Below are 26454 nucleotides of genomic sequence, written 5' to 3' on the forward strand. Positions count from 1 at the left end.
TTAGCCCGACAGCTTTTTTGCATTATCCATCTTTTTCCATAGACCACAACTACCTACTGTTAGCCTACCTGTTCGCTCAGCGCTCCCGGTGCCCCCGCTCCCTCTTCTATGTCAAAATTATATGATGGAATCTTATGAGATAAGGTGCCTACTAGCCTGTTAGTCCTCTAAAATGTTAACATTGAGGAAATACAGAAATTATTGAGAAACACACAACAGCAGCTACATATAGAAAATATAAAAAAAATATTTTATATTTTTTTAATATTTACTGACCCCACCACTGGCCTACAGATTTTTCCCGAGATCGATTGGAGAAATGAATGGGTAACTTACTGTATAATAAGCTCTCTTATAGGAGGGGCGTGACTGTTGACAGCTAACTAACACTAACACCCTATACCAAACAGCCCAAAATTGTGCAAATCAACCCCACCCACATCAAGACATGCTAGTCTCCCTAAATCAGTTTAGTCTACTTCTGATGTAGTTTCATGATGCATGTTTGGATCGGTTGGATCAAACTCACTAACTAGAATTGATTATCCTCAATCTGATCATGATAGCCTATAGCTTACAATATTTCTCAACTAGCCTAGCCTATAAAGTTCCTTGGTTAAATTGGCCAGATTAATGTTTCAATAAAACATTAAAAAGATAGGGCCTAACATGTTTTTGAGTCAAATTATTTCATTTTAACCCCAGTAAACCGTATGCCTAAAACCAATGGATTAGGTTTGTAGCCTACTAGACTACACCAAAGTGAGGAATCTTGCTATACCTGTTTGTGTTTGTCCCACCTTGCCTAAGGACCAGACTCAGCCGCCTCGCTTTGGGCGTGGAACTGAAACAGGAAGATTGTTCAGATGCCCATTCGGTTTACTTAAGTTAAAATAGGCTAAACTTGTGCACGCTACCCAGTTTGTTGATTGAACGGTTGTTTGTTGATGAATAGAGTATCAACTAAGTCATCTAGCCTACTTTTCCAGGTCTTGGTCACACACCTTGGATTCAGCTAACGTTCCAAGGAAAATGAGCTCTGCACAATATAATCAGGTAGGCTACGAAAACTAACCAAAATGGTTATGTAAAAACGGCCTTTACTTTAGGTTATTGTTATTGGGAGAGAAATATTACGTAGCCTAGCCTACAATGAAATAGGTTACCAACACAGTATGTCATTCCGTCGTTGTAGGCTGTCGTTTTGACTATAACCTTTCAAGAGGGCTCGGCCGATTTAATGCGGCACTGGGCTAAAATGTTTGGGAATAGCAATGTACAGTAGACTAGGATTAAAGAACTGTCCGTAAGCAATGCGCCTGGTCACTAGCCCTATGTAGGCCTAGACTATGTTTTACCTGAGTCTACATCGTTTTTTGTAGGCTGTATAATTTCTGTAAGAAAACGGCGCAGGCGCAATAAGTAGCCAACGTGAGCTTTAATGATAATGAAGTGAAGCTTTACGCACTAGGCCTACAAAGTTTTCAACACGCGTTAAAGGTTAATTAAGCGTTTGTAATCAGGGCTGTGCTTCCCGTAGGCCTACATCTACAGAGGTTAGCTTTGAACTAACGTGTACGATGCATTGGTTAACTAACCAACATACTGATGAAGGTTACCCAAAACTGTCGGACCAACATAGTTTGGGTAGTATGGTTTGAACTATAGTTGAAAACTTACTGCGGAGAGCTCTAGAATCTTTGGTTTGAACTTTGAACCAAGGTAGATTCCAAACTTTTGTAGTTCGTACCAGAGCCTTATAGATAGATCTCTCTCTAGGGCTCTGGTACCATCGTGGTTAATGATGTATAGTAGCCGCCCTAACACGTAGAATGGCACACCTGCAAATCACAGACATAAGGCCCGTTTGTACCAAGTCCGCTTTTTCGGACGAAATATTCGCACAAAATTACGCAGGCTATAGCCTAACACATGTATTCTAATTAGTCTGTACACACCGAGGATGGCATGAAAAAAGATGGGGAAAAAACACTTCCGGAACATTCTCGTTTGATGCGAAATTTCGCATGCGACCAATCAAATAATAATTTCGCAGGGTTCCATTGATGTCACAAATAGAACGACTTGCAGAAAAAGCTGACATGCCCTGATGTTTGCCTTGTCAGTCTACTGCTGTCATTTAGACAGTGTAACAAGATAGTTCTGGGCAATTTGCTTACCGAATCTTGGGCAGCATTTTAATCATCTTAATGGACACTCTTTATCAAACAGAGGTTCTACTTGCACGAAGTATAAAGGATCATCTGTAAACAGCATGCATGTTTCCCGTTTGATATATATTAGCTGATAATGAGGTGGTCTAAGAAGGCTGTGATTGCGCGAAGCAACTCGAATATGTGAACATGACACTGTTGATTGATACCTTTGCAAGTCTTCCTACATTCATGATGCATGTTACAGGAGGATATATCATTGTAGGATAACTCATACATTATTTATGTGGAAATCTGAATACAAGACCACTACACAGGATCATGGCAAATGTGTTGCCATTGAGAAACTGTCCATACGACCAAATCCCTGGGAGGAGATGTGATGCCAAAAAGGGATATAAAGCCCTGAAGAGTTACACAATGAGTGTGGCACTTATGCCAATTATTAAGTTCATGACAAACATATACTGTCTACTGTATATTTTTTCTTCAACTCTAGGGGTTTAAAGGACAACATGAGCATGTCACTTTTCTGACCAATCAAGAGAAGGTGACATCCAAGAGGAAGGTAGCTGTGGTGTTGGGTGTCATCCTTACACTGCTGGTTATTGCGGCTGTTGTAGGGGTGTTACTATGGATTTTCATTGGTAAGCAAATTTGGTGTTGCTTTTTGTTCTGCTGTTGTCATTGTTTTACAGTCTTACTTATTGCTTACAGTATGTATGATAAAGCTGTCATTGCCAATTCAGGTCAAGTTTGTTTAGCATATTTCACACACAGGTAATTCATTGTGCTTTACATGAACAAAAGCATAAAAGAACAATAGTTAAAAAACGTGTATAAAGTAAAGTGCATAAGTGTATAACTTGACATAAAGGCTCCACTAAGGGTACTTTTGAGGTATAGTTCAGGTTTGACAGATAGGTTGCTGACCTTCTGCCCTACTTATTAATCATGAATTGACATATATGCATGTGATCAGGTAAACATGATTCTGAGGAAAATGCCACCTTAAGCCAGAAGCGGAAACCAGTGGCGAGGGTCTTCAGTGGTCATATGCAGTTGTCTGGAATTCCATATATGGATACTCTAGAAGATCCCACCAGTAGAGAATTTGAAATTACGGCTAACACCTTGGAAGAAACTGTGAGTAAATTCATATGCCTAGAATGCTGTTATATTGGTATGAAATATATGACAATAAGGCGGGGATCACACTGGAAATGACGAAGCGACAGCGGTAAGCACAACGTAGTGGTTTGCCTAAACTGACAATTGAATACACTCACCTTGCACTTTGAAAGTACTTTGCAAGTTGAAACATGTTTTGTATAGAGCTACCACAGGTTACTCTATACAACCACAGGTGGCACTGTGGTAACTCTATATAAAACATATTGATGTCAATGGGGCATTTTGCCCATGTTCAGGGTGGAAAATAAAAAAGAAAGATTTGCATAAGACAAGTGAAATTTGTGTTTTTAAAAAGAAGGGATCATGGAGAATAAAGAAAAACATATTTAAAAAATCTTTGTATACTCCCACAAGGTGTTTGGGTGCTCTGAAAATGATAACCAAAATTATTTTTTAGACTTGTGAGGTCTGCCGTTCAGACCCTGAAGGGATTTATTTTCTGTTCATTGCTTTTTGTGAGAGTGTTTCTACTTATCTCAGTAAGAAAAATAAATCAAGAGCCTATGTTGAGTACAAATATGTCTTCTGAAGGCCTAAACAGAGCCCAGCCAAAAACTCCAATACAATTTTGATCAACTTTGAGGGACAGCTATGACCATGCAGGATCATCCAGACCAAACGTGACGATTTTGCTACATACTATTCCTATTTATGTACCAGAATGCAAAATTTGAGCCTCCTACATGGTTTAGTTCTTGAGCTGTGGGCTTGTGAACTTTGACAAAAAAAAGAGGCCGAACAAAATCGACACCCCCCTCCCCCTGTAAAATAGGCTGTATCTTGAAAAGTATAGATTTTACATAAGAGTAATTTTACAGTGTGTCTAACTAAACTAAACTAAACTGAACTGGAACTAAAAGCAGCCAAAACCTAGGCAGCCACTCTGAAGCAGTAAAGGTGATTTAAAACGAGTCAGAAAAGTCGAGACAGGACCAATCGAAAATTCTAAATTTCGGTGTCCACCACTCTAGTTCATCATCATCATCATCAACCGTTTTTTATTCAGGGAGAAATTGACTGAGCATTAAGCTCTTTTTACATTATTACATTACATTACATTTAGCAGACACTTCTTGACCAAAGTGACTTACATATGTCAGCTATATTACAAGGGATCACATTGTCCCCGGAGCAACTTGGGGTTAAGTGCCTACAACTTTCAGGCTACTGCACGCTAGCCCAGCTTCTTAACCACTACACTACCACCGCCCACAACTTTTACAGCAATGCCCTGAGATACAAAACATACAACAACAATAATCAAAATAACAAAACAAGAACAATAAAAGATACAAAAGGCAAATAATAATAATAATAATAACAAAAATCAAATAAAAAAAATAATAATAATAATAATAATAATAATAATAATAATAATAATAATAAAAATAATAAATAGAAAGAAAAGAAGAAGGGGAATGTATAAATAATAATAATGATATAAAAGGTCTAAATATTAGCCAAAGCAAGAACATTGTGCAACAGCCATATCATCAATCATACCCTTGAATTGGTCTAGTGACACAAACCTATCTAATTTCATATACTCTTGCAATTTGTTCCATTTACTAGATGCAAAAAATGTAAAAGCTAATTTACCAAATTCAGATTTAATTTGAGGAGTTTGAAGAGATATAAAACCCTGTGAGCGTGTATTGTGGCAGATTGATTTTATGTTCAGAAGAGTTAGAAGAGTAACTTAAAAGGTAACTTTCCCAGTAATTCCTTATAAACAAAAAGGAGGCAGTGCCTTTCCCTCCTATCATAGAGGGAAGACCATCCTACATTTTGGTATAATTTACAGTGATGAGTTTTAAACCCATCTCCAGTTATAAAATGTAGTGAACTGTGGTAAACTGCATCAAGTGATTTCAGAGTGGAAGGGGCTGCATGCATATACACAATGTCACCATAGTCTAGGACTGACATTATAGTTGCTTGAATAATGGCCATTCTGTTTTCTAAAGAGAAGCAAGACCTAATCCTGTAAAGTGCACCTAATTTAGACCTTTTTTGTGAGATCAAGCACATGTGTTCTAAATGATAGTTTGTTATCTAGCCAAATGCCCAGATATTTGTATTGAGAAACTTGCTCAATTTGTGTCCCATTTAGGGAACAAATGTTATAGGCATCAAGGTCACACTTTCTCGATCTAGTAAAGATCATATATTTAGTTTTTGCTTCATTTAGAACCAGTTTAAGATATTTCAAGGATTTCTGCACACAATCAAATGCACATTGAAGATATGACACTGCTTGCTCTGAAACCATTTAAAGGAAACTTCATCTAGACCAAAGTTAGTTTTTCAAGAAGTAACCTGTGATTAACAGTGTCAAAAGCCTTTGACAAGTCAATAAACAAAGCTGCACAATGTTTCTTACTGTCAACAACAGTAGCTATATCATTTACTACAGTAGTTCATCCAAAACAAACCAGAAAATGGGACTCAAAGTGCTAAATACCGGAATTATCCTTTAATATGAGAAAAATGTGTAGTTTTCTGTAATGTATTGTTTCAATATGCAAATTAGTCATTATCTAATTAAGTATGCACTAACATACATTTAAAAAAAAACTTAATCTGAGCATTGGATAAATCCAGGTTCCAGATGGGGTGGTTACAGAGGGATTTATGGATATCTGCTTTTGTTATCTTGTAAATCAGAATATACTGTCAATAGCTAAATCAGGCTAGGATTATTATATCAACAAACCCCTCTATAAAAGCCTTCAAAATGTAGTTAGGCATAAAACTAGAAAGTTTGGTGTATGTAAGTAGGCCTACTTCTGACGTGGAGATTTCTATCTCTGAGTGGGAGAGGAAACTCATTTTGAGTAAACAGCCTTGAAATGCAGCCAATGAGATTCTGTTTTCAGCCTAGACTCCCCTTAGAACTTCTACGATTGGTTGCTGATTGCTGATACAAAGGAAGTGTCCATAATTGGTTTGCATAGTGTCATGCAGGAAAGACAGAGCTTTACAATGATACTTGACATGATATGTTTTGGATCATGGTTACAGTGCATGTAAGTAGGCATACTTCTGAAGTGGAGATTTCATTCTCTGAGTGGGAGAGGAAACTCCTTCAACAAACAACCTTGAATCGCAGCTAAGGCTAATTTCCATCCTAAGTCCCTGACAGGTTGATGGTCCCTACAAGTTTAGTAAAATAACTTAAAGCAAATCAGAGTAAAACATCACAATAAAAAATCACAAAATTACAGATCAACAACAAAGATTATCCCAGCTAATGACAACAGGTTTGGTTTGGCAGAAGCCATTTTTTAAACTGTTTGGAAAATGAGGTGAGAGTTGATAATTTACGTATTGTGCTTGGTATAGAGTTCCAGGTTTTGGTTGCTCTAAAGGAAAAAGCAGCCTGGCCAAATGCACTTCTCCTAAAGGGAACAGTGCAGTTACCTCTGGAGCCTGTTTTGGTAGTGCTGTTTGAGTTCTTTTTTATATATTCCTGTAAAGGAGGTGGAGCTAGACCATGAAGGATTTTAAAAACTAATATAGAGTCAATGTATTTCACAGTGTTCTCCAAATCTAGCCGTTCAAGTTTTTTTAAAATCTGACAGTGATAACTCTGACTTTTATAGCTTGTTTATATATTGTCTCTAAGGACTTTAGAGTTGTCTTACATGCTGAGGCCCAACTAGTTATGCAATAGGTCACGTGAGACATGATCATGGCATCAAAGTATAGCCTAGCCGATTCAAAAGTTAGATTGTTTCTAATATTTCTAAAATTGGACAAGTTAAATTTCATTTTGTTCATAGTTTTTTTATGTGCTGCTTGAAGTTCAGTTGTGAGTCCAATGTAGGTATTTAAAGTCTTGAACTATTTCAAGCCTTTTCTCCCTTACAAAATTGGGGACTGTGTCGGACTTATTTACCTTTTTTGAAAAATACATGCAGACAGTCTTGGAGACATTTAGGCGCAGGTGAGAGATCTATAACCAGTTGCACACATCACTCATAACAGCTGTTAGTGGTTTTGCAGCTTCCTGGACTTGCCAGGTAATTTATGTAAGGGATAATGTATAGAACGCCGGTCATTATCGGGAAATAGGTCCCGACAGGGCGAACCGGTCTTGTTCCACCCTGAAGGGACCTAGGATGTGTGGTCTTCTCAGGATTTAGCACAAGCTTTAATTGATAAAGCTGTCAAAAAGCAGTTCGCAAACACTCAAATGCCTTCCTTATGGTAGCTGTGCAACAATAAATAACAGTGTCGTCTGCATTAAAATGGAAAAATGCATGTTGTACATTCTCCCCCAGACAGTATATAAATAGTGAATAAAAGTGGCCCCAGAACGGAGCCCGGGGAGTCATATCGTGGGGAGTTTATTGTTTCGTTTTGGCAAGTAGCCGTGTAATAAGCGGGATAATGTATAGAACACCGGTCATTATTGGGAAAATAAGTCCCTTCAGGGCGGAACAAGACCCCTCCGCTGCGTGTCGGGGTCCGGTTCGCCCTGTCGGGACTTATTTTCCCAATAATGACCAGTGTTCTATACATGACAAATAGGGCAGGCTACATAGCTGTCACTGAGAACTTCAATTGACCAAACCTGGTCAGGGCTCAATCAGTGCACTTGTTTCTCTTATGTCATCAAACAATACAAAACCAGAAAGCATTACAGAAGCATCACTGTAGTTCTTACATCCATCCAAAAACCTATGCAACTCACATAGCTAAATCTGTATATGAAATAACTGAAATATGGTAGGCTACATTATGCGTTTTTGTCTCTTTTATGTCATCAGACAATACAAAACCACAATGGTGTGTACATAGCTGTCATTGTGAATATTAAACATAAACAAATGCCCAAAACCTTGTCAGGGCCCAGAGGGAAATGACAAAAGATTCTGCCTGTACAGGTGGCGGCAAGCTTCTCTATCACATTTCTCCCGATGAGTGAACGACCAGAAGTCAACCTCACCAAGTCATATTGCACAGAAATCTTGTCAAAGAATGAAAAAAATAACGGTATTAACCGGTTACCATTATTTTAGATAAACGATTCAGTTCTGGAACATAAAAAAATGTTAACTCATTGAATGCCAAGCTGTTTTCGGAAGCTTTGTCCTAGAGTGCCAGCAATCTAGACCATTGTTGATGATTTTTGTACAGCCACAGCATATTCTTTGTTATTAGCTATGAACACATACAATGGCTCGTTTAAAAGGTGAGACTTTAAGCTCTCAGTGGGTGCAAACCGTGTATTTCTACACACCTCTGTTCCTGAGAAATCCCAAGCTAAACAGTGGCTAGTTTTCATCAAAATTGCTGTTTTTTTTTCTAGAAATGGAGATATAACGTCTTTCATGAAATATGAAGTGTTGCCTGTAAACTTTCCGGGAAGTGATCAGCGAGACCTGGCGAGACTGCCACCTAGTGATACACCCACGAAAATGGCCTAGTTTTGACCTGACGTGCATGTGTCACTGAGTCGACCCAAAGCGACAACCGAGTTATGATAAAATGTCCAGATAAAATGTCCAGATTGTGCGTTTTCATGAGTTTTCGATTGTCATATATTTCATTTCCATTCATCGCAGAGTTCCCAAAATCACATATAAGGTGTGTTAGAGTGTCTAGTTTCGTAATTAAAAAAAAAGCTAAAAACTTAATATTATGTTTTTGGCAGTCAACGTATGGGAAGGAAAAACGTAATATTACGTTTTGGGCACTCAATGAGTTAAGTTTCTTGTTTCGTTTCTGTACCTAGCAAAACATCAAAAGTTTCTGGTTTTCATTTTCATTCCGTAAACCGGTTCAAAGCCTTGGTCAACAGTGTCAAATGCTTTGGACAGATCAATGAAGAGATACACAGTGTTTCTTATCATCAAGCGCTTTGACTACTGTATGTCATTAACTACTTTTGTAGCAGCTGTGGTAGTGTTGTGTTTTTTCCTGAAACCAGATTGATGCTTAGATAAATTTGACTGAGCATTTAAGTACTCTTGTTTACTAACCAAGGATTCCAACACTTTGGCCAATGCTGAAAGTTTGGAAATGGGTCTGTAGTTATTAGGCAAGGTTGGGTCACCTCCTTTTAAAAGTGGTACAAAATAAGCAGACTTCCATACCGTGGGAATTTTGTTTGTGACCAGTGAAAGATTAAAAAGTTGAGTCAAAGGTTCATCTAGGATATCTGCAGCTAATTTCAAGAAGAAAGGTTCTAACTGATCAGGGCCCGCAGGTTTTCAAGGATTTAATTGTTTCAGGGCTTTATGAACACCAGCAACAGAGAAGGAGCTAAGACTGAAAGTGTTTTCGGTAGTAGTAAAGGTATCATTTACAGGCTCCAACACTATAGGGGCAACAGAATCAAACAAGAACCCAGATGAAATGAAATGCTCATTAAAACAATTTAACATTTCTACTTTGTCAGATATAGTCACACCATTCTTAACCAAAGACAATGGAAAACCTGTTGGTTTAGTAGATGCAGATAATGACTTAATAGTTTTCCAGAATTTCCTTGGGTCATTTAGATTCTCTGTGGTTTCAGATAGGTAAAATTCAGCTTTAGCTTTTCTGAAGAGTGAGGTGAATCTGTTTCGGAACTGCCTGAAAACAAGCCAGTCAGTGTCAATGTCTGACCACCTTGCTTTAGCCCAGGCTACATTTCTCTCATGGAGCAAATGAGAAATCTCAGAAGTAAACCAGGGGTTGTCCCGCCCCTTAATTCTAAATTTACGAATAGGTGCATGTCTGTTAAGAATGTCAAGAAAACTGTTCTGTAAGAAGGTCAGGGCTAAATCCACATCATCAATAAGGACAATTCTCCTCCAGTCAAAATAAAATAAACATCCCTGTTTAACAAACATTTTCATATTCTGTAGAGATGCACCGATATGGAATTTTAGGGCCGATAACGATAGCCGATATTTATTGGTTTGTTGTGGCCGATACCGATACGATAACCGATAATATTACTCTTGAAAAAAATTGTGAAAATGGAATAAGCTACAGTATAGCGACCAAATCAGTGTTTGCGAGGGAAACTTTAGTGTTTCCCTTTGTGTTTAACTTTAGGGTTTAGTTTCAACTGCGGGTAACTGAATAAAGCTGCAACTCCTCAGACTGTATCTTATGTCCGTCTACTCTGTTGTGCACAACCTGCTGCAGCAGAAATGAAAGGAGTTAGCCCCGAAGGTTTTAATAACTTATTATGATGACCTGTCTGGAAATGAAGCACGAATGGTTAGCATATTTCTAGGTAATAATACAAAACCCAAGCTAAAGTAATGCAAAAATAACACTAAAACACAACTTAGAACTAGGCCTACTTATGTACTCGTCCCACTAACGAGTTTGTTTATTTGTTTCCCCAACCAGCGCGGTAAAGTGCAAACACACCAGCACAAGACGGCTCTAGATAGGGCTGAGCTCCGCTCTGTTAAGGTTAAATGGCGGATCATTCACGAGAGGATTTTGAGATGCACAGATTCCCAAATGAACGCATATCCACAGATTTTGTTACAGTGGTGAAATACATTCACACCGCTGACATTATATTGAGGAAAAAGTATAGCCAACCAAGCTCAAGTAGCCCAGTGTAGCCAGATGGACCTTACGTAGGCCTAAATTAGGACTTTAAAAAATATCGGCGCAAATTATCGTCCAGAATTCTGTTATCGGACCGATAATAATATTTTCATTTTTTCACTTATCGGCTAATAATATATCGGCCGCCGATATATCGTGCATCCCTAATATTCTGCCTTTCAACAATATGAGGTGCAGACTTGGGCACCTTAGTGTCTCTAACAGCGGCAATCACACAGTGATCACTCACATCATTAGCAAAAGCACCTATAGCAGAGTACTTAAAAGGGGCATTGGTCAGGATTAGATCAATGAGTGATGATTTCTCATTTATGATTTGGGCGAGTAGGAGTGTTAATTAATTGAGTCAGATTCAAGATGTCACACTGCTCTTTAAAAGCATCTGATACAGGCCTCAGCCAATCGCATTTCAGATCACCAACAACAATAGTGTCATTACAAATAACTTGAATTAATAAATTTGATAGTGTACATGTAGAGCCATTTGCGGCAGATGGAGTTCTACAACAACCAACCAACCTGATATAGTGGTCTTTGGAGACTTCGGGCCCTATTATGACAGTGTAAAGTGCATCGTCACTGGTGAAGAGTTTAAACAAATTTCGCGGTTTGTCCAGTCCACATTGGGTGTGGTTTAGTTATGAAATGTCCGGTGCACAGTGCAAGAAGGTGGGCCTTATGTTTCGTAATCAGTCATGGGTGTGTTTTGGGCGTAACATCATTTAAACCAATGAGAATGACATCTGTCATTCCCTTTAATAGCACGGAACACAACTTTAAACTGTGCATCGATATTGTGAAAGTCAGTGGCGCATTTGAAGGAATCTGGTTGCTCGCGAGACCCTATGGAACAGTTATTCCACTAAACCATGCTTTAATAAAACCTAGCATAGTATAGCCTTCACGTACTTGCACTTGTCTATTATTTGAACTCACTGGCAAAGTGAAACTAACTTCACCGTGGTGTCCATCAACGACAAAACAGTTCTACACAATTAGTTACTTTAACTATTGACTGACAATCGGTTACCATCAAAAACATAGGCTTCCCACCAACGTAATAAACCACCAATGTAGTAAAAATCTGCACAAAATCTGCACATTTTAAACATAATAATCCTGCCAACGAAATAATTTCCCACCAATGTAATAACTGTTGCCTACTGCCAACGTAATAACCAAATTTACCACCAACATAATAATTATTACATTTGCAGGAAGTTATTACGTTGGTGGAAAGTTAAAGTTATTACATTAACTTCCCACCAATGTAATAAATCACTGATTTAGTGATATTATATCTGTTGTATAAGTTGTAAGGGTATAGTTGTCAACAACCATCTCAAAACCATAAAACATGACCACCCCATGTACTTATACCTTTACTTATTATTCATCACCTTTAGGAGCCAAGCAAAGCTACATCCTGTAGACACCCCTTGTCTTTTTTTAGGGGTCCAAGCAGCGAAGCTGCAGGACTCCTACTGTTTTTGTTGTGATTCTTAAACCTATCATGAAGTTATGTTTCTGCAACAAAACTATCTGCAACCATAACTGTAATAGGTACAGACACCAAATGTTCACCTTAGGTCCCAAATCAATGCATGATCTCAGATAGAAGAAATAACCGAATTCTGTCCATAGGGGGTGCTATAATAAGCAAATTTATGTTTTTGCTCGTGTTTCAGGAACCGTATGGAATGGACAATTGGACAAATTTCCGCCATTTTCAAAAATCTGTGAAATTCCTACCCTGTGTGTATATATACAGTATATGAAGGGTTCAGATGCAAAAGCCTCTAAATGCCACCTATGTAAAAAATGAGATAAAGATGGTGAGGGGATGCTCTCCACACATAGTATACGCTAATCAAATAATTTAACTTCTAAACCCACTAAATACCACTCTCTTCCTGGTCTGAAATATCGATTTATAGGCAAAAACCTATAGGAGCCTGAATTTAAATGCTCATTTAAAAGAAAAGTGGTCAGACGGATTTAGAGGGTTTTGCATCTGAACTCTTCATATGTGTGTGTGTTTGTGCGTGCATGTATGTTAGGGGCAGCTGTGGCCTACTGGTTAGCGCTTCGGACTTGTAACCGGAGGGTTGCCGGTTCGAACCCCGACCAGGGCTGAAGTGCCCTTGAGCAAGGCACCTAACCCCTCACTGTTCCCTGCCGCTGTTGTTGCAGGTAGCTCACTGCGCCGGGATTAGTGTGTGCTTCACCTCACTGTGTGCTGAGTGTGTTTCACTAATTCACAGATTGGGATAAATGCAGAGACCTAATTTCCCTCACGGGATCAAAAGAGTATATTTATACTTATGTGTGTATCTGCAGGTTGGTGTGTGAGAGCAGCGAGCAAAGAGCATGCCGCGTGCAATAGTGTTGTCACGATACCAAAATTAATGTTTCGATACCGATACCAAGTCAAGAATTGCTTATTCGATACTTTTTAAAAAATGTATTTGATTTGGGGGGCCCCCACCACCTTGACGTCATCAGTAATATTTAATATACTGTAGTGTGATCATTCACACCAGTGCCCCAGGTCCTAGATTCTGCTTGACTCTCTCCACACACACATACACACACATAAAATGATGGCTTATGTCATGTTTCTATTTCATATATTTTGAAATTCATATAAAGTGTATTTAGTTAATAATGTATAGTATTTTATAATCTACATAATTACTAGTAGCTAAACATATTTAGTCATTTGAATACTTCATATTGATTTTTAAACTATTACACTTATCTTTAATGTGGTGTGTACTGTAGGTCTAATTGAGTGCACATTGGTGATGTGCAGGTGTAATTGAGTGCCTGTCACTGTAAGAAATACATGGTTTTAGGCTATGTGGATGCAATTCATTATGTTTTCTATGTCATTAGACCATAGAATAAATGTGTGAGTGTATATGTGTGTATGTGTGTGAGTATGTGTGTGAGTGTGTATATCTGTGTGTATGTGTGTGAGTGTGTGTGTGTGGCGAGTGTATCTGTGTGTGAGTGTGTGTGTATGTGTATATGTGTGTGTGTAGGTATCCCACCGGTCACTATTGTGACCGTTAACATGTTTACTCATTCTGCAAACACACCAAATACATTTGAATAATTACAACTGTATATATCATAACTAGACAACTTAAAGACCATGTGTACAAAAATCTTTTTCCTATGTTTATTTTAATATACTTTAAAAACCTTTTATTCGGGAGCTGTGAAGCAGTCATCCTCTTCTCAAGGTGCAACCAGGAAGTTAACAGCTCTGGTCATGTGACAATTTACTGAAAACATTTGACACTGCACACATTTCATTGAAACAGTCTATTATTTCAATATTTGCTGAGAGTATTGGTAAATTCCCCAGTAACAGTTTTAGAGGCTTATAAATATGATTTAACACACAATTTTATCAAATATACTTTAAAGCTTATAACTATGAACCCTGATAAATAAATGAGTTGGGTTGGAGTATGATCTGATGCCATAGCGGTGTGATAATTATTGTAGCAGCATACAGACCTTCCAGCAAAAAATGGTATGGTATGTCATTATTTCTTTTTCTTTTGTGATCTACATTTTCAGTTGGAGAAAACATACATGAAAGACCCAATCCTTGCAAAGTTCTTCACCAAGTCAATCATTACAGCCTTCAGGTAGGGCTCAAATTCTCCTGGTATTGTAAGACAATGTCTTGTAATTATTGTAGTGCTTTTGTAATCTGTTACAGATCACAAATAATTTAACTCATTGTTGTATGATATGATTTGGCGTTCTCAAGCCAACATTATGCCAAATGCAACTACAGCTGTTGTTTTGTGTGTCTGTGCCTTGGTTCTTGAGACCTTCACAGAAAACTATCCACCCTACCTTCCTTTAGGGGGGTCCAGTCCAGCGGGGGTGGGGAGTGGTACCATGTCATCCTTGTGGGGCTACATGCCCACCAAGTTCCGTGCACTCCGGCAATACAACAGACAAAAATCTACTATAATAATAATAATAATAATAATAATACATTTTATTTAAAGCGCCTTTCATGACACCCAAGGTCACTTCACAAACAAAAAAGTCATTAAAATTATAGTCATCTCATAAAAATAAAAATAAAAGTCAGTCAGTCAGTCCATAAGCCATCTTAAAGAGATATGTTTTAAGTCTGTTTTTAAAGTCAGTAATTGAGTCACAGTGTCCGATGGCAGTGAATTCCACAGCTTGGGGGTGATGTAGCTGAAAGCCCTCTCTCCCAGAGGTTCACACTAGGGTCATGCAGTAGGCCTGCTGAGAAGGATCTCAGTGAGCGGGCAATGGTGTAAACTTCTAGGAGGTCAGCGAGGTAGGTGGGGGTATAATTTTGTAGGGCATTGTATGCCAGGAGCAGGACTTTGAAACATATTCTGTAGGCAACTGGAAGCCAGTGCAGTTGCATAAGCAATGTTGTTACATGGCTAGTGGATTTGGAGCATGTTATAATCCTCGCTGCAGAATTCTGAATGTGCTGGAGCCGGTGGAATAGCTTATTAGGGATTCCAGACTAGATGGAATTACAGTAGTCAAGGTGGGATGTCATATACACATTGACAAGGACTTCTGCACTCTGCTGGGTGAGCGCTGGGCGAAGCCATGCAATGTTCCTTAGATGGAAAAAGGCACTTCAAGACATACTGTTTATGTGCACACTAAATGAGAGTGTATTGTCCAGTATGACACCAAGACTCTTGACCTGGTTGGAGCAAGGGATGGTGCCGTCATCTACAGAAAGGGTGAAAGGTTCCATCTTAGCAAGAGTTGATTTGGAGCCAACTACTAGCAGCTCAATTTTACTGCTATTCAGCTTCAGGTAGTTTTGTGTCATCCACAAGTTTATGTCATGGAGGCAGGGAGTAATTACAGTTGACAGAAGAGTGGCAGTGGGTTTTGTAGATAAGTAGAGCTTATGGGAGGAGGTAGATAATGAACAACAGAGACAGACCCCCTCTTGTCACAGCACTACACTCAGACTTGCAACTCAGCATTTGTACGTACTGTGTCCTTCCAGAGAGATAGGAGGTGAACCACTGGCAGTGGCGCAAAAAGTGGGTATGCGCTATATGCGGCGCATAGGGGCGCCAAAGCGATGGTAGAAATAATAATAATAATATATTTGGTATATTCTATATGTAGCTACTGTTATACGTTTCTAAATCATTTCTGCATTTCCTCAATGTTAAATAACATTTTAGAGGACTAACAGGCTAGAGTAGGCGCCCTATCTCATAAGATTCCATCATAGAATTTTGACATAGAAAAGGGAGTGGGGGCACCGTGGGCGCTGAGTGAGCAGGGAGTAGTGAGTTGCCGTCTATAGAAAAATATGGATACAGCAAGAAAAGCTGTCGGGGGCTAAACATAGAAAAAGAAAGAGGGAAAATGAGATGACATGTCAAGGGATGCGACAGTAGTTAAATAAGTGGATGGTGAAAAGCAACAGGTAGGATTTAAGAGGCTTGCAAATATTCATGTTAACAGACTAACTAGCGTTTGCTAAGCATATGCCGATTGAAATATGACCTATTCCATTAATATAGCTAGGTGGATACCATGCTCATACTGAACTTTTAATGGCAAACTGCAAACAGAAATGTCACTCTAGCAACAACTCATTACATATTTCCATTTCCTAACAATCCTAATATTAATAGCTTAATATTGTGCTGATAATGTGGCAAACAAAGGCTAGAGTTGGATCAGCCTTATCCTTCGCGAGCAACAACTGGCAAAAGGACGTTATGAGAACCATTTAGACTCTCTTAAAATGACAATGTACCATTTAACAATACTTCAAGTTCAAATTGGCAGAATTTCTTAAAAATAATAATAATTTAACTAATAGTGTAAATTATTGGCCTTTTGTTTTACTTTAGTTGATTGTGTTTTTTTTTTTTTTTTTTTTTTTTGGGGGGGGGGCGCCAATTTGTTGTTGCATACCCCTCAAAAAATGGGTAGCTGCGCCCCTGACCACTGGTGACCAGTGTTGGGAGTAACGCATTACAAAGTAACAAGTTACTGTAATTCCACTACTTTTAGTGGTAACAAGCATGTAATGAAGTATGTTTTTAAATCAAGTAACGCAGTTACAATTACTGAAATTTAAATGAGTTTGTTACTTGCACTACTCTATTTATCTTGTGTGAAAAATCAACGACTTCAGCAGACAAGATGCACATCTGCTTTTGATCTAACATCGCTCAACCTTAGCAGTGTTTCCCGCGATTGTGTTTCGTGTTTCCATTGCAGATGCATTCCTTTACAGTTAATAGCAGTCTCCTCACATTTCTTCTATTTTGGATGTAAAACATGGAAGAGTTCAGGCTACAATTTAAATGGACATCTTAAACATCTTAAATCTTTCCCTTTCGTTTCCATCTCGTAAACTCCAAATGGTAGCCTGAAGAGTAACAACAGGTTGAGAACCGCAACCTTCTGCCTGTGTGCGACAATATCCTTGAATTCTTGGATGCGAGTTTGTCATTGTGCACGAAACTTCACGCCAATAAATCATCAGAAATATTGCTGACTTGTGCGTCTCAAGCACCCTCTTTACGTTCGTCCTAATGCCTGTTAGTTGTCCGTGGATTGGCCTATATTTGGCGTTGAAAATAGAAACGTCTTTAGACATGGAAAATCGATTTAATGAACACTGTCTCAAAAATCGAACAGAATTTTCATAATCTTCTGCTCGCTCTCGCTTGGAAACTTCTACGCTTTCAGTGTATTTTTTTCAACCGGAAACACGTCATGGATTAAGGGTCCATCAGACAATCACCCTGTGTGTCGATTGAACTGCGAATTGAAACTGCTAATGTGACTAAATTTATTTAATAATATATAATTCAACTTAACATCAATAGCACTAGCACCTGTTTTTGTGAAGCATAAGCATCTAGTGTACTTGAACTCGCCATATCGATTGATGGGTATCAATCGTCTGATCAAGCTTTAATCCATGACGTGTTTCAAGGTTGGAAAAAATACACAGAGAGCGTAGAAAGTTTCAAAGCGGGAGTGAGCAGAAGACCGAGCCGGTGAGCGATCCGATTTGTACAGTGGTGATGACTGATGATTTTTCACCCCTCAATTTCTGTATTTATGCTCTCGATTCTTGAATCTGCACTTGTTTTCACTATTTATGCTCTCACATAATTAAGGCAGCTAAATAACGCCATATTCAACACCATAGTAACTATCTCTGTGCTTGCATTATCTGTTTTAACTATATATGATATTTTACATTAGCCTGGGTTTCCCCATGCTGCCTTACGCGCGCAATTTTATTCACGCTGCTAGGCAGCCTGGATTCCATGGACTTCGTTTAAACCAATCACAGAACGGAGGGGGGGCAGCAAGACGATGACGACACACCAAAGCGGTTATGAGCTACGGACAGACGCATTTGATAGACATTCGTAGCGCCCAATAAACGGCTCTGGGCATTCGCAAACCACGTTTCAAATACAAGAAAATGTACATGTAGTTCCCAGACCCCATCTCAATGAGATGAGGTTTGGCGTTAGCCAGGCTAATTTTACATAGCATTTTTTGCATTTTCATGCACTGCTTATTCCTTGGAATTGTATTTCTAGTTGTGCCTGGTCTGCCCTACACATTACAATTAAACAATTTTAACAAAATGTTCTTTTTTCAGTGCACCTCTAATATGACACTTGAAATGTATACTTGCTTAATGATTCATAATGACATAATGCACACCACTATGATAATCCCATGATGTATTTATTTTAGCGAAGGTATTACGGCTTATCACTGGGTCCAGTTTGATATTCCCGCTGAAGATCTGGAGATTCTTCCTGAAGTGTCAGAGGAGCGTATGATGGAAATACTGCATTCAAACATCCGTCAGCAAGGCAAACAAAGTCAGCAGAATTTGACTATCACAGATATCACAGTGTCATGTAAGTATAATGATCAAAGTAGGTTTCATGAAATATTAGGCTAATGTCTTTTTTTTATGAAGGATGTTTTTGCTCTGAAATCTGTGAACTATAAACAAATTATACATTTATTCAGCAAAATGTTACGTTTTGTGATAAGTGTTGGGGTCATTACTCAAACAAAGTAATAAAAAATTAAACATTACTTACTTGCTACTGTGAAAAAAATGTAATCCCTTACATTATTTCTTTATTCGTTACATTACTTTTGCGTTGTACTTTTCCTTTTCCTATTGACACTGTTATTGATAACGCCCCCTTCATGGGTGTTTATTATTTAATTAATGATGTTGTGAGAAACATTACATAATTAGTAATCTAGCCTATTATGCATCTACTACAAATAATGAAGGCACCTTAGTGCTGCTTTTAAGAATTGTATAAATTTGAATTGCTTTATGGAAGTGCTGCTGCCCAGCTCGCGTAGCCTCAATGCTGAATGGTGACATGCACACAACTTGCATAAATTATTGCTGCTGCTATCAGTAAAGTGCATCAGTGAAGTGTATGACGCCCTAGAAATGTTTTTTGAGGCAATTTGTGGTGTGACTTTTCTAGTAACTGTGTTAGTTGTGCACTATTCTCCACTCCCCCACTCCAGTAGGGAGACCTTCCCCTTGTCAACAAACACTGTGTGTGAGACATTCTCAGCAGCTAATACACATGTCTGCACATAATATAGAGCGCCCACTCTCCTCTCAAGATTGACTTGACGTGCAAATTAACAAGAAGACCAGTAGACACAAATGAATGATTGTTCTTGCCGCCCTCCCAGAAGATGCCATCCTGACCTGACTGACCCACACATTCATTCACTCACACACACACACACACACACACACACACACACACACACACACACACACACAATCCCACACACACACATCACACCAGACACTAATACCAGCAACGCATGACTTGGTAAAACACAAAATAGAGTTCTGCGCAGGACAGATTTTTCAGTCCCACGCCCGCCTGCTCCCGCAACATTCTGTCCTGCTCCTGTCCGCTCCCACAATAATGTGTAATCTTTTGTCCCGCTCCCGCCCGCATCTGTAAAATTAGGTCCCGCTCCCGCCCGCATCTGTAAAATTAGGTCCCGCTCCCGCCCGTAAAAGGTGTTAAAAATGATTTTTTTTAACTCTTAAGCCTATGTTCTCTGTTCTTTGTGTTTCATGTTGTTCTCCACCCTGTTTTTTTAGTGTGAGAGCTCATAGACCAGCAATGCAGCGTTCTGGAAGAGGGGGGGCGCTACCACAGAAACCGAAAATTCTCAGGACAGCGTCCAAATTTCAATCTTAAACGTTCTATTTAATCATAAACTATCTGCAAACAGGGCTTTAAGTGTAAGGAAAGTCGGTAAAGGGGCTATTTCACACAATTTGAGGGTGCTGAATTCAAATATTTTGTTTACCAAGCTCAATTTTGAGTTTTAAGCTTGCTAATTAGCATAATTAGCATACTTCACATACTTTTTGGTTTTGCCATCAGATTTCATAGGAATTGCAAAAAATAAGGCATTAATATACTCTTTATGTATCAGATATGTTGTAGGACAGGACAGGAATTACCCCAATAACCCTCAAGTAGCAAGTGAAAATAAGCTAAAATTAAAATATAAATTGAAATAATAGATAAAAGTCAGTATGACGTTTAGAAACAAAATAGATTCCTTGATAATAACTTGATAGAATAGTACTGTAGGAAGTCCTTTGCCACTAACTATTATGAACAGTTGTCAGTCTTTACAGAGGATTTACACTGTATTTTTTTTTTTTACTGTAAAGGCGACTGTGCTTGCCTAGTTAAAACATCTCACTGCAGAAAAATGGAAGAATGTGCATGTTTGAGGAGTGCTGAAGAGTGCTATGGAGATTGCATTATTTGCAAAGAATTTAGACAAGATATCCTTTATAGTGCAACAAAAAGAAACATTCTCCAGTGCATCATTACTGCATATGATGCTGAAAGGAAAGTGGACCTCAGCTATGAAGTGATTAATGTCCCTGTACTGTAGCTATTGCAGATAGTTATGGTTATTTGTGAAGTGGAAATAAGTCTATCCTCACAGGTGCTGTCTAGCAATGTGGAATGTCCAGTAGTGATCACTGCAAAAACTGCTCATTCAACACTGGTAATAGATGCTCAAGATCTAGTTACAGTACACACAAAATGTTGGGTTAAAAATAACCCAAATATAACCCAGCCGCTGGTTAACTATTGGACCAACACCACATTGAGTTATCCTAACCCAATGTTCTGGGTACATTATTAAACCCAGCAGATTGGGTATGATTCTAACCCAAACGCTGGGTTATATCAACACAACGTTAGTTAAATTGGCACATAGACTGGGTAAAGGTAACCAATGTGCTGGGTTATAACTATATAAATGTTGAGTAAAATTCACACAGTATATTGGGTATAGATTCAACCCAAACCACTGTGTTATATCAACAGAACTGCTAGTTAAAATTACCAGTTGTCGGGTTTTCTAAACCCAGTATTTGGCTTGCATTGAGAGAAAATGGGCAACAAATAGCCATGCAATGAAATAAAACAGTTCAACATCATTATTTATTTCACAGTTTACTTTATTTTTGAATGGATAGCCTACTCTAAAAGCAGCATCAGCATGTGATAAGTCATTTCCATGAAGACAGCTAGATTCACGGTCCATTTGGGGGCCAGCCCTGTCAATCAAAGAAAGAAAAAGAGAGAATTAATCACTGCTATTGACAGAACTTTATATCAAGACTTTCACAAACCATTATCAGTGAATGATGTTGACAAACATTACAAACTGAGACAAAATATTAGAACAACACACTTTCGGAAACCATGACCACCTCATGGAGTTGTTTAACAGCAGACTGACAAACATACGTTCAGTAATATTTACGTTAGTGGCAGTGATAGTTCTACCGTTAGTTAGCTCATGTTAACACATTCTGGGCCAGATGTACTAACGCTTTTGCGCCCATTTCAGGCGTATTTGTTTTAAGAATGTGCGGTAAAATCATTGCAGGTATGTACAAACAGGTCGCAATGATGTAAAAGCCAAACTGCCTGTTGCGGAGCTGAAAGTGGCAGATTGCGATTGTCATGTCATGCATATGCATTCATGGGAGGATCCAGGGGAAAGTGGGAGTTTAGCGAAAAGATGGGAGGGGAAGAGTAAAGAGCGCCTAGTTATGTATTCCGGGTATGTACAAAGACTGCTCCTGAAAGCGCCACGCCTATTCTGCCTAAATACTTCCGCCTTTGTAAAAGCAGGTGTTAATCCACATTGCAGTTCAATGCGCCAATAAGAGAACCTTTCAAAGACAACAGAATCGCTATTTAGAACACCAGTTTTTGTGGTGAAAGTATTTGTACTACCAAAAGCAACCTTAACTTTCGTTGGCCTTTCGTATGTCTTACTTTCACTTTCACATCATTCACTTAAACTTTCCTACTTGCTAGATTTGACCAATCTTCCATAGCCTACGTGCACAAGTAGTTTGAGTAGTCTCCCTGCTTGTTGACATCTTATCATGTATGGTATTATTTCATGATCGCTAAACGCGTTTGATTCTTTTAATGTTGTCATCAGTTAACTTCATTCAACTGGCGCTTGTAGGCTGCCATTCAGTTGTGGACGTTCAGTAAACCGCGTTTATGGGCGGAGAAGGGCAGAGAAAGGCGCAGTTTACACTAAGGATTGAACGATTGATAAATACGACGGAAACTTGGGTCTGACAGCGCTCGCAATCTGCGGTGTGTCCATGGCGCTGATAACGCTACGTTTGCAAATGTACGTACATCTGGCCCTCAGTTAGTTAAATTCAAGTTGTCTGTAACCTTAATGTTACCACCAAAAACTACCCAGTAAGTTACATGGCTATAGTATGAAGCTACCCTGAATGAATTAATATGTTGTTTGGCATGATGATTACCGTACGTGTGAAGAGACTACTTCGACTATATACATTAGCTGACACACATGCAGTGATGGGCAGTAACGCTGTTACTGTAATCCAATTACTTTTTTCAAGTAACGAGTAAAGTAAGGGATTACAATTGCAAAAACAGTAATTAGATTACATTTACTTTCCTGCAAGCAGCCTGCGTTACTGCATTACTAAACCGTGATTTTGCCATAGACAGTAAAAGAATTTGGGATTTTGCCATATGGATTTTGTGACACTAACTCGTGACAATGATGTAGGCTATAGATGCGCGATATAGACGTAAACAACAGACACACGTGTGCAAGACATGGAGTGCAGGAGAGAGCTCAAACATGGAGCATTTAATTCATTGCAGTTCAGACATTAAGAAAAAAACATTAACGCTGTACACTCTTCGTGGGAAGAAAAATGTTGTCTAGCGAAAAATTCCACCTCAAATCTGAGCAAGCACCTAGCAAGCCGGCACAGGAATGTGAAACCCATTGAGACAGATCCCGACATGACGGCTGCAGCAACAGGTGAAAATAGAGGACGTCGCGGGTTCCCTTTAGCCTACTGGCCCGTTATAACAGGAGCCAGGGCATTATAATATTCTGGCTGCATTCACTGTGATTTGGAAAATGGGCAAAAATATAATGTGGTCTTTGCCTTTTTGTAATGGGGCTGTTGAGTGTTGAAGTCTTCAATAATTTGTTTCCCTTAAACCAGCGTTTCTCTACTGGGTCGCGGAGACATGCCAGGTAGGGCGAAAAACAGGAGTTTTTTTCATTTATTTTTTATCTGTAGCCTAGTCCCAGGTAGCACCCGATCGCTAATGGACGCGACTGTGTTATTCATAGGGAAGCGCCGTGTCAAGGCAGCGTGGAGCATGTTTGAATCTGCAAGCACGCTCACAAATGAATATTTCTTGAAGCTGGCCTATCTTAGCGATATATTTGGAAAGCTCAATGAGTTAAATCTCCAGTTACAAGGCAAAGACAAGCACCTACCTCACCTAGCAGATAAGATTACTGCATTCACCAAAAAAACTTGAGGTATGGGACAGAAGCCTCGATCGCAACAGTATGCCTTTGAGAATCTGAGTGAAATCGCTGAAACGTCTGCTTCAGGAGCCACTCTTGTGATCCCATGTATTAAACAGTAGGCCTACATCACATCCCTGCAAAGTTTATTTCAAAAATATTTCCCAACCAGCAGTGCTCAGTATGACTGGATTATGGATCCATTTAATGCAGCATGTTGGTATTTCATTGAATATATTGTACAATGCTGTAAAATATTGGCCTATGCTTCCTAATATGTTGCTGGAAAACAGAAATATGTGTGTTTAATTTACAATGGCACATTATGTATTTATTTATTATAATATCTGCAGCACCAGCTGATTTTAGCTCTGCTGAAGAGGATATATTTAGAACTTGCCATTATTTCAATACATTTGACAATTTTAAGCTTGACCTACCACTTTCTTAGAGCGATGAGGGACAGGTGGGGCTCGAAAAGGCCCCCTTGATCAAAGTGGGGAATGAAAGAAAAAGTTTGAGAACCACTGCCTTAAACTAAGCATTTACATGAAGCACAGTAGCCTATGCCGATTGAAACACATTCCACTCAGATAGGTGCTACCAGGCTCATATAGGCTATCACTTTTAATTGCAAACAGAAAATGTCTAGCTAGCTGTTTATACCAACTTAATATCATGACTATTGCTAATATAGTGCCAAATGTGGAGTTTGTGGACTATCCATAGGCTTATATTTGAATGGAGCTGATCATTATGAGAGTTGTGTAGATGCTCTTAAAGTGACAGCTTAACCATTTATAAATGAGTTAAACTGCATCAAATTAGTAGTATTTCTTAAGAAATAATTTAAACTAACAGTTCTGCTTTGGGCACCAAAATAGCCAGCAGCGGCACTGCACACACACAGTTCAAACACATAGCCTACTCTTCTTGACATTAGAACAGCCTAAATGTGGCATGCAACAGCATTTTCTGTTTTGGTAAATGCATTACTCCTCTCTGCACTGCAACTGTTATAAGATGTAAATGTTAATAGAGACTTTGGTTTTAATATTTTTTTTTGCTGTATTTTATTTACATCTATTCGAATGAAGGAGTATACACACCAAAAAGTTAAGATTAAAACGAATAAAACCAAGTTTTAAAAAAGCGTATTCAGGTTGTGTATAGCTAGTGTGTTTTTGTAAAGTAACTAAGTAAAGTAATTAGTAAAGTAACTAATTACTTTTGAAAATAAGTAATCAGTAAAGTAACTAGATTACTTTCTTGGATAAGTAATCAGTAACTAATTACTTTTTCTAAGTAACTTGACCAACACTGCACACATGCTGCACTACCACGAAGCATTTAATTAACGTTAGCATACCAACCGTCTGCTAACTTTAACCTAGCCAGCTGTTGGTAGAACTATGCTAATTTTAGTTCGTTTTAAAAGATTGTTTCGTTTCTGTTCAGCAGTTCATACCCAGTTAACACAGAACTATGTTTTTAAGAGTCTGTCTTTGTGTAGATTTAACATTAACATGAGCAGTAATTGTAAGTTAATGTTAGCTAACGTTAGCTGGCTTGAATGACACGATTCTTAACCTGCTTAGGCTGAACGAAATTGGCAGGCAGAATATCCATTCAAATCACGAAGGGTATCTCTGGGTGGACTTTTAAAATCCGTCTGAATAATAATAATAAAAAAGTTAAAAGCAGATACATACCTTCCAAAATCGCCTGATTTCCACTGCATGTTGACAGCTTCTGGACTGCATAGACGGTTGAAAGAATAACTATTTCCCCCGAACTCTGCAGCTGTGTTAAAGTTACCCTGGTGCTGGGTAGTGTGCTCACGTCAGGTGGGGGAGAGGAGGGGCACTGTCCTAAACTATCAACCCAACAAGCTGGGTTACAGAAAATAACCCAACATGAGTAAAAACAACCCCACACAATGACCCAACAGTTTCAACTCAGCGTTTGGGTTGAGAAAATAACCCAGCATTTTTTAGAGTGTATGTCTTTAGGACACCCATCTGACTACAGCACATTTAAGGGTATTATCAAAACAGATAATGGTGTATAGGCCTATCTGATTAAGACCTGAGTGGTTGAAACATACTTATTAAATTACACTGGGAGCAAAGAAGACTATCTTCACTTTTTTCCCCTTTGCAACTGTCAAAGAAATCCCATAAAAGCGGGAAGGCTTAGGGTAGCCTACATCAGATGGCCTAAAGATTAGCAGCATTAAGTGATATGCATGCAGTAATTTGAACACTGACCTTGATCTAGCCTACTTTGGCTATTTAAAGGTAATTTATTGCCAAAACACCACACAATATAAATGAGCTATAACAAACAATAAAGGATTTAATCACACTCTACATAATAATTATGTAGAAAGTTTAGAAGTTTAAAACCCAGAATTGACCAAAAGTGCACCAAATTCAACACAAATGACTCAATACACTTGGAGGAGGCTAACCCTAACACATTACACCCAACACTGTTTGTAATACACTCCACAAACACACAT

At 38.7% G+C, this 26454-nt stretch overlaps 1 protein-coding gene across 1 annotated transcript in view; it reads left to right on the forward strand.

Moving 5' to 3' along the window:
• The first annotated feature begins 826 nt into the window (after positions 1 to 826).
• st14 (ST14 transmembrane serine protease matriptase) overlaps positions 827 to 26454 on the forward strand; it is a 114152-nt gene continuing 88524 nt past the window's right edge. Inside the window, exons 1-5 of the mRNA XM_048260097.1 lie at positions 827 to 1056; positions 2674 to 2821; positions 3157 to 3320; positions 14553 to 14623; positions 18747 to 18916. Of these exons, the coding sequence (XP_048116054.1) occupies positions 1033 to 1056; positions 2674 to 2821; positions 3157 to 3320; positions 14553 to 14623; positions 18747 to 18916 (577 nt within the window). The 5' untranslated portion in view covers positions 827 to 1032. The remainder of the gene's footprint in view (positions 1057 to 2673; positions 2822 to 3156; positions 3321 to 14552; positions 14624 to 18746; positions 18917 to 26454) is intronic.

Source organism: Alosa alosa, chromosome 13 (assembly GCF_017589495.1).
Source record: "Alosa alosa isolate M-15738 ecotype Scorff River chromosome 13, AALO_Geno_1.1, whole genome shotgun sequence".
In the NCBI taxonomy this organism is placed as follows: domain Eukaryota; kingdom Metazoa; phylum Chordata; class Actinopteri; order Clupeiformes; family Clupeidae; genus Alosa; species Alosa alosa.